This window comes from Lotus japonicus, chromosome 5, assembly GCF_012489685.1.
Source record: "Lotus japonicus ecotype B-129 chromosome 5, LjGifu_v1.2".
Classification (NCBI taxonomy): domain Eukaryota; kingdom Viridiplantae; phylum Streptophyta; class Magnoliopsida; order Fabales; family Fabaceae; genus Lotus; species Lotus japonicus.
In genome coordinates this window covers 60233805-60243149 of record NC_080045.1, presented here as the reverse complement: position 1 = coordinate 60243149, position 9345 = coordinate 60233805, and the positions used below count along the sequence as shown (strand labels likewise).

At 41.3% G+C, this 9345-nt stretch overlaps 1 protein-coding gene across 1 annotated transcript in view; it reads right to left on the bottom strand.

Annotated features, from left to right (window-relative positions):
• Nucleotides 1–9345, bottom strand: part of LOC130719912 (uncharacterized) — a 20451-nt gene continuing 11106 nt past the window's right edge. Inside the window, exons 11-12 of the mRNA XM_057570507.1 lie at nucleotides 526–960; nucleotides 1–437 (exon numbers count right to left, since the gene is read on the bottom strand). Coding sequence (XP_057426490.1) covers nucleotides 147–437; nucleotides 526–960 — 726 coding nt within the window. The 3' untranslated portion in view covers nucleotides 1–146. The remainder of the gene's footprint in view (nucleotides 438–525; nucleotides 961–9345) is intronic.

Genomic DNA, 9345 nt, shown 5'->3' with positions numbered 1-9345 from the left:
GGAAAAAAAATATTGATAGCAAAACATCACACACAAAATAGCATAGTATTTCACATAATGTCTAATGGAACAAACCATGAAACAGACAATTGTTCAAAACATGAAAAGGAAGTAGTACAACACAATCATTCAAACACTGTATAAAATCACACATCATAAAAGTAAACAATGTAGGTATCAGATTCAGATGACTGCCATAGTTCAATTCTGTGAACTTGCCCATAATTGTCATGGTTGATGATATTATTCATATAGAAGTCACACCACCCTGCAGCCAACTCACCAATCCTCCCACCATTGCCAGATGCCCCTACAGTTGGATGGCGTGGAAGACGCCAAGTAATGTGCCACAGTGCAATAGTGTCATCAGGAAGCAAAACATTTATAACAGGAGGAAGGTTGGGGAAAAACGTTTGCTGCACATGACTTGAAATAGTCTACAAAACAGATATAATATATATTGAGTATTTATTATAAGGAAATTTTAGAAGGACAATTTATTATGAATAAACAAATAAGGCAAACCACAGTCTGATAATCATATATCTGTGCAGCAGTAATATCAGTTTCCCAAATCTTCTCAAACCAAGGTGCATCTTGATGTTCATAATTGGTCTCCTCATCACTGGATGAATTATCATTGTCTTCAGCATCATCAATGATAAGATTTATCTGAGGAGGAAGCTGAGGAGCAACATTGTATCTAATCTCCCTGCTAAATGGATCAAAGATGTGGATATTAAATCTGGCCTGTCCACGATAGAGAAAGTGCACCATAACAGTATGTTGTATTTCATGAACTGATAGAATGTTAAACAATCCAGCCCCAATTCTGTGGTCTCCTTGATTGAAGTAGTATGACAAATTAAAGGTGTTCCCCACAGGATCTTGCAACTGAACAGCATTATTGATTTCATATCCAACAGCTTCATGAAATCGCTTTGGCACCACAATAAATCTCTACAATTGAAATAAATATTGGAATGAAAATCAAAATTTGGTTCCATGGAAGTATTGTATGTAAGATCAAGTTTTGATCTAGTAGTACAACTCTATGTTTTGATGATTACAAGTTAACCTTTTGATATGAACAATTGTGGTACTCTAACGTGTTTTTCTGAGTGTGCTATTTACAGGCTCTGACCCTGACTCAATTTCACACAAATCAGAAGCACTGTGTATAAAGGGTAACCCAAGCAACGCTTTCGCATTCACCATGTTCAGTATGAACAGTGGAAAAGCTTCAGAAGATCTGAAGCTATACAAACTCTGATGAGGACTCAGTCGCTAGAAGCTCTGATGATCCAGAAGTTCTGACAACCAAGAAACACTGAAGGTTCAGATGTTCCGATGGTGTAGAAGACTCTGAAGATCCAGAAGCTGAATAGTGGAAACTCTGAAGTCCAGAAGCAAGAAACTCTGAAGGCCATGTTCTTCCCTCTGAGTTCAGAATCAGAAGATACAATGGTCAGAGGATCTGTGCTTTCCCTCTGACTCTGATCAACCTGCTTCACAAGTTCCAATACGAAGCATTCCTCTGATCAGAAGTCTCCTAGGTTAAAAGGTCAAGTCGCTATCCAAGTACAAAAGCAAGTGTACCTTCCTGACGACCTACCTAACGTTCTCAGCCACAGCAGAAGCTGGATTTTCCAGAACTGCCCTCCAACGGTAGCATTTCCATGCAACGCTCAACCCTAATCCTTGGAGTATATATAGAGGCTGAAGATTGAAAGAAGCGGCTAGAAGAAAAATATACGAGAAGCAACACACGCGCAAGATATTCAAAATATTCTAAGCTTTCTTTCATCTTGTAATTTATTTTAGTTTACACTCAGCTTATTCAGAAGCAAACCCTTGTAAACACCAACCTCAAACAGTTGTTTGATTTTCCTTTAGGAGATCAAGGTTGATCGGATCCTAGAGAAGACTAAGAGAGTGAATCTTAGTGTGAGCTAAGTCAGTGTAATTGTTAGTCACTTGTAGGTTTCAAGTGCAGTTGTAACTCTTACCTGATTAGTGGATTGCCTTCATTCTAAGAAGGAAGAAATCACCTTAACGGGTGGACTGGAGTAGCTTGAGTGATTTATCAAGTGAACCAGGATAAAATCCTTGTGTGCTTTTCTATCTCTATCTTTTGCACTTAGTTCTCGAAAAGATTAACAAATCTTTAAGGTGGTAGTTTTTGTACTGAAAACGTTATTCAAACCCCCCCTTTCTACCGTTTTTCATACCTTCAATTGGTATCAGAGCGCAAGTTCTGATTACCACACCTAACAGTGTTCAGTGATCCGGGCCGGTGTGAAAAACAATGGCTGCCACCACCAGTGAAACTCAAAGAGATGGTTACAACGCAAAGCCTCCTATGTTCGATGGTCAAAGGTTCGAATATTGGAAAGATAGACTGGAAAGTTTCTTTCTGGGTTTCGATGCAGATCTCTGGGATATTATTGTGGATGGCTATGAGCGTCCAGTTGATGCAGATGGCAAAAAGATCCCAAGGTCAGAGATGTCTGCAGATCAAAAGAAGCTGTACTCACAACATCATAAAGCAAGAGCAATTCTTCTAAGTGCTATCTCCTATGAGGAGTACCAGAAGATTACAGATCGTGAGTTTGCTAAAGGCATTTTTGATTCTCTGAAGATGTCTCATGAAGGAAACAAGAAAGTCAAAGAATCAAAGGCATTGTCTTTGATCCAAAAGTATGAATCCTTCATCATGGAGCCAAATGAGTCCATTGAAGAAATGTTCTCCAGATTTCAACTGCTTGTAGCTGGCATACGTCCTCTCAACAAGAGCTACACAACAAAAGATCACGTCATAAGGGTCATCAGGTGTCTTCCTGAAAGTTGGATGCCTTTGGTGACTTCAATAGAGCTCACGAGAGATGTTGAGAATATGAGTTTAGAAGAACTCATCAGCATTTTGAAATGCCATGAGCTGAAGCGCTCAGAGATGCAAGATCTGAGGAAAAAGTCCATAGCCTTGAAATCCAAATCTGAAAAGGCTAAGGTTGAGAAGTCAAAGGCTCTTCAAGCTGAAGAAGAAGAATCTGAAGAAGCATCAGAAGATTCTGATGAAGATGAGCTGACTCTGATCTCCAAGAGACTCAACCGCATCTGGAAGCACAGGCAGAGCAAGTTCAAAGGCTCTGGAAAGGCAAGAGGTAAGTCTGAATCCTCAGGTCAGAAGAAGTCATCAATCAAGGAAGTCACTTGCTTTGAGTGCAAAGAATCAGGGCACTACAAAAGTGACTGTCCAAAATTGAAGAAGGACAAGAAGCCAAAGAAGCACTTCAAGACCAAGAAGAGTCTGATGGTGACATTCGATGAATCAGAGTCAGAGGATGTTGACTCTGATGGTGAAGTCCAAGGACTCATGGCTATTGTCAAAGACAAAGGAACAGAGTCAAAGGAAGCTGTTGACTCTGACTCAGAATCAGAAGGAGATCCAGACTCTGACGATGAAAATGAGGTATTTGCTTCCTTCTCTACCTCTGAACTGAAACATGCTTTGTCTGATATCATGGATAGTATAACTCCTTATTGTCTAAGCATAAGAAGCTGAAAAAGAACTTATCTGCTGTTTCTAAAACTCCTTCTGAACATGAGAAAATCATATCTGATTTGAAAAATGATAACCATGCTTTAGTTAATTCTAACTCTGTGCTTAAGAATCAAATTGCAAAGTTAGAAGAAGTTATTGCCTGCGATGCCTCTGATAGTAAGCATGAATCTAAGTATGAAAAATCTTTTCAAAGATTCCTGGCTAAAAGCGTAGATAGAAGCTTAATGGCTTCAATGATCTATGGTGTAAGCAGAAATGGAATGCATGGCATTGGCTATTCTAAACCAATTAGAAATGAGCCTTCTGTGTCTAAAGCTAAATCCTTGTATGAATGCTTTGTTCCCTCTGGTACCATATTGCCTGATTCTGTACCTGCTGAAGTTGCTAAAAACCCTCTTAAAAAGGGATCTTTCTCTATGACTAAATATCATGCAAATATTCCTTTAAAATATCATGTTGAGACACCCAAGGTGATCAGAACCTTTGGGGTAACTAACAAAAGAGGACCCAGAAAGTGGGTACCTAAGGACAAGATTATCTATGTTGCAGATATCCTTGATAGCTCCACTGAAACACCAATCATGGTATCTGGACAGTGGATGCTCGCGTCACATGACGGGAGAAAAGCGTATGTTCCGAGAGCTGAAACTTAAGCCTGGAGGCGAAGTTGGCTTTGGAGGAAATGAAAAGGGTAAAATTATTGGTACTGGTACTATTTGTGTAGATAGTAGTCCATGCATTGATAATGTTTTATTGGTAGACGGCTTAACACATAACTTATTGTCTATAAGTCAATTAGCTGACAAGGGTTATGATGTTATATTCAATCAAAAGTCCTGCCGGGCTGTAAGTCAGATCGATGGCTCTGTTCTGTTTAACAGCAAGAGGAAGAACAACATTTATAAGATCAGATTATCTGAGTTGGAGGCTCAGAATGTGAAGTGCCTTCTGTCTGTTAATGAAGAGCAGTGGGTATGGCATAGACGGTTAGGGCATGCCAGTATGAGAAAGATTTCTCAGCTGAGCAAGCTAAACCTTGTCAGGGGCTTACCCAATCTGAAGTTCGCTTCAGACGCTCTTTGTGAAGCATGTCAGAAAGGCAAATTCACAAAAGTCCCTTTCAAGGCAAAGAATGTTGTCTCAACCTCAAGGCCGTTAGAACTTCTGCATATCGACCTGTTTGGACCAGTGAAAACTGAGTCTATAGGTGGCAAGAGATATGGGATGGTTATCGTTGATGACTATAGCCGCTGGACATGGGTAAAGTTTCTAACCCGCAAGGATGAGTCTCATGCTGTGTTCTCTACCTTCATTGCTCAAGTGCAAAACGAGAAGGCTTGTAGAATTGTGCGTGTCAGAAGTGACCATGGTGGAGAGTTTGAGAATGACAAGTTTGAGAGTCTGTTTGATTCCTATGGAATTACACATGATTTCTCTTGTCCCAGAACTCCTCAACAAAATGGTGTTGTTGAGAGGAAGAATAGAACTCTTCAGGAGATGGCTAGAACCATGCTCCAAGAAACTGGCATGGCTAAGCACTTTTGGGCAGAGGCAGTAAATACAGCATGTTACATTCAGAACAGAATCTCTGTGAGACCAATTCTGAAAAAGACTCCTTATGAATTGTGGAAGAACATAAAACCCAACATTTCTTATTTTCATCCTTTTGGCTGTGTTTGTTATGTTCTCAATACTAAGGATAGATTGCATAAATTTGATGCTAAATCTTCTAAGTGTCTATTACTTGGTTATTCTGATAGATCTAAAGGTTTTAGATTTTATAATACTGATGCTAAGACTATTGAAGAATCTATTCATGTTAGATTTGATGATAAGCTTGACTCTGACCAGTCAAAGCTAGTTGAAAAGTTTGCAGATTTAAGCATTAATGTTTCTGACAAAGGCAAAGCTCCAGAGGAAGTTGAGCCAGAGGAAGATGAACCAGAGGAAGAAGCTGGTCCCTCTAACTCACAAACTCTGAAGAAGAGCAGAATCACTGCAGCTCATCCTAAGGAATTGATTCTGGGCAACAAAGATGAACCAGTCAGAACCAGATCTGCCTTCAGACCCTCTGAAGAGACCTTGCTGAGTCTGAAAGGATTGGTGTCCTTAATTGAACCCAAGTCCATAGATGAAGCTCTTCAGGACAAGGATTGGATTCTGGCCATGGAAGAAGAATTGAATCAATTCTCCAAGAACGATGTTTGGAGCTTAGTGAAGAAGCCTGAGAATGTCCATGTTATTGGAACGAAATGGGTATTCAGAAACAAGCTAAATGAGAAAGGAGATGTAGTCAGAAACAAGGCAAGGCTAGTTGCTCAAGGCTACAGCCAGCAGGAAGGAATAGACTACACTGAAACATTTGCTCCAGTAGCAAGACTGGAGGCAATCAGACTATTGATTTCTTTCTCAGTAAATCACAACATAGTTCTACATCAGATGGACGTAAAGAGTGCCTTCCTAAATGGTTATATCTCAGAGGAAGTCTATGTTCATCAACCCCCAGGTTTTGAAGATGAAAAGAAACCAGACCATGTGTTCAAATTGAAGAAATCACTCTACGGTCTGAAGCAAGCTCCCAGAGCATGGTATGAGAGACTTAGCTCATTCCTTCTGGAGAATGAGTTTGTAAGGGGTAAAGTAGATACAACTCTCTTTTGCAAGACTTATAAAGATGATATCTTAATTGTGCAAATTTATGTTGATGATATTATATTTGGTTCTGCTAATCAATCTCTATGCAAAGAATTTTCTGAGATGATGCAGGCTGAATTTGAGATGAGTATGATGGGAGAATTAAAGTACTTTCTGGGAATACAAGTTGATCAAACACCAGAAGGAACATATATCCATCAGAGCAAGTACACTAAGGAACTTCTGAAGAAGTTCAATATGCTGGAATCTACAGTGGCCAAGACTCCAATGCATCCAACATGCATTCTGGAAAAAGAAGATATAAGTGGTAAAGTATGTCAGAAGCTCTATCGTGGCATGATAGGTTCACTTCTGTACTTAACTGCATCTAGGCCAGACATATTATTTAGTGTTCATTTATGTGCTCGATTCCAATCAGATCCAAGGGAAACCCACTTAACTGCTGTTAAGAGGATCCTAAGGTATCTGAAAGGCACCACTAACCTTGGCTTGATGTATAAGAAAACATCAGAGTATAAGCTTTCAGGTTATTGTGATGCTGATTATGCTGGAGATAGAACAGAGAGAAAAAGTACTTCTGGAAATTGTCAATTTCTGGGAAGCAATCTAGTCTCATGGGCAAGCAAGAGGCAATCAACCATTGCTCTATCAACTGCAGAGGCAGAATATATCTCAGCAGCAATATGCAGCACTCAGATGCTCTGGATGAAACATCAGCTGGAGGATTATCAGATCCTTGAGAGCAATATCCCAATCTATTGTGATAACACTGCTGCAATTTCGTTGAGCAAGAATCCTATCTTGCATTCAAGGGCAAAGCACATTGAGGTAAAGTATCACTTCATTAGAGATTATGTGCAGAAGGGCGTACTTCTTCTGAAGTTTGTTGATACTGACCATCAATGGGCAGATATCTTTACAAAGCCCTTAGCTGAAGATAGATTTAATTTTATTCTGAAAAATCTAAACATGGACTTTTGTCCAGAGTGAAGATAGATCAGAACCTCTGACTATGATACTTCTTGATCAGAAGATGTCTAGTCCAGAAGGTAACTCAATCAGAGTGTGTGTGCCCACTGGTACTGACTCTGAAGCTGAGACAACAACACGTGCGTCAGAATTTCTGATGCATAGTTCCTTGTGCCCGTGTGACAGTCTGTTGTGATTGCGTGTAGATATGCTTATCTCCTGTGTGTGATTGTGTATTTTGCTGTTACTGTCTATCTTTAATTTTCAACCGTTGATCTTAAAGTGCTTTTTGAATCAACAACGGTTATTTGATAAAACCCACTATACACACACGTTCTCTCTCACTTCCGGTTTTCACTCTCGCACTCCCTGCTTTTCAAAACCGCCTCCTTCGTGATTTCTCTCTCGATCTCTTTTCATCCTTCAAACTTCATCTTCTACCTCAAACCTTCAACCTCTTCAAAATGGTGAGACAAACCAGAAGATCTACTGCAGATGCACCTCAGTTCCCTCACATGGTAGTCGGGTTGGCAACGGGTCAACGGGGCTCTGAGAACCCAGCACAAGAACAAGCTCAAGCTCAAGAGGAGATTGTTCCTATTGCAGAACGGGGCTGTGCCGTTCACTGTGTATTTCCTCCTGAGGAACTCCAAGTCCTTGCAGAATGGAGATTCAACCTCGACAACTTGGCTGCAAATGGGTTTGATCTCCGTCCTGAAGTCCAAGCTCAAGGTTGGGGAAACTACTTCAATCGACTTCGAGGACCGGTGTATGAGAAGCTGGTAAAGGAATTCTGGAAGCACGCTGATTGTGATGACACTCAGGTGGTCTCTTACATACTGGGTAGGAAGATCATCATCACGGAGAAGTCATTCGTGAATCTGCTAGGTGCAGAAACTGCTCATGGGTATCGGTTCTCACTGACGGAATCGAAGCTGAAACCCAGAACCAAGGACATCGTCAATAAGGCCCTGTACACCACTTTCAAACCGGGCAAGACGAGCTACAAAGTGATGGACCTTCAACCCAAACTCAGGGTCTGGCACAAGATCCTGCTCAACTGCATCAATCAACGACCAAAGGGCAGTTCTCCAGACTACATCAACTTCAATCAGAAGGCGATGCTGTTCTTCATTCAAGACAAGGAGAAAATCTGCCTTCCCTACTTCCTGTTCTCCTATTTGAAGGAATGCATCCGGAAGTCTCGCACCACCTCCTCCATCAAGTCAGCCATCAAATATATCCCTTTTGGGAGGCTGATCTCAGACTTTCTCATTGAAAGCAACTTGGTGCAAGATTTGATCAATGCTGGTTGCACAGAGGATTTGAGCACAATTGTTAGCGATGTCTTCACTGCCAACTCTCTGAAGAAGATGGGTTTGGTCCAGAAGAAGATTGCTCCTGCTCATGAGGACACATCTTCTGAGATCAGAGGAAGAAGAATGCCTCTGAATGACTACCCTCTGTGGACTCAAGCAGACCATCCTGAAGCCATCAGATGCTATGTTGAAGACCTCAGGGCTCAAGGATTCGAGATTGACCTTGATGATTTCGTCAGCAGACTTCCACCAGCTCCAGAGTTTCCTTCTCCTCCCAAGAAGAAAACCAAGAGGAAGATGGTTCTGGACGAATCCTCAGAGGAATCTGATGTCCCTCTGGTCAAGAAGGCGAAGAGCAAGCCTGATGATGATGATGGTGATGATAGTGAGGATGGTCCTCCAAAGAAGAAGCAGAAGAAAGTCAGAATTGTGGTGAAGCCTACTCGGGTGGAACCAGCTGCTGCAGAGGTCAGAAGGACTGAACCTCCTGCCAGAGTGACTCGATCATCAGCACATACAAGTAAGCCTGCACTTACCTCTGATGATGATTTGAATTTATTTGATGCACTCCCAATTTCTGCCCTACTCCAACACTCTTCAAATCCCCTCACTCCTATTCATGAATCCCAGCCAGCCGCACAAACCACCTCTCCACCACATTCCCCAAGATCTTCATTCTTTCAACCTTCTCCTACTGAAGCACCACTCTGGAATTTGCTTCAGAACCAACCCTCTAGGTCAGAAGATCCAACCTCTCTCCTTACCATTCCATACGACCCATTAACTTCTGAACCCATCATCCCCAACCAACCAGAACCCAAACCAACAGATCCACAA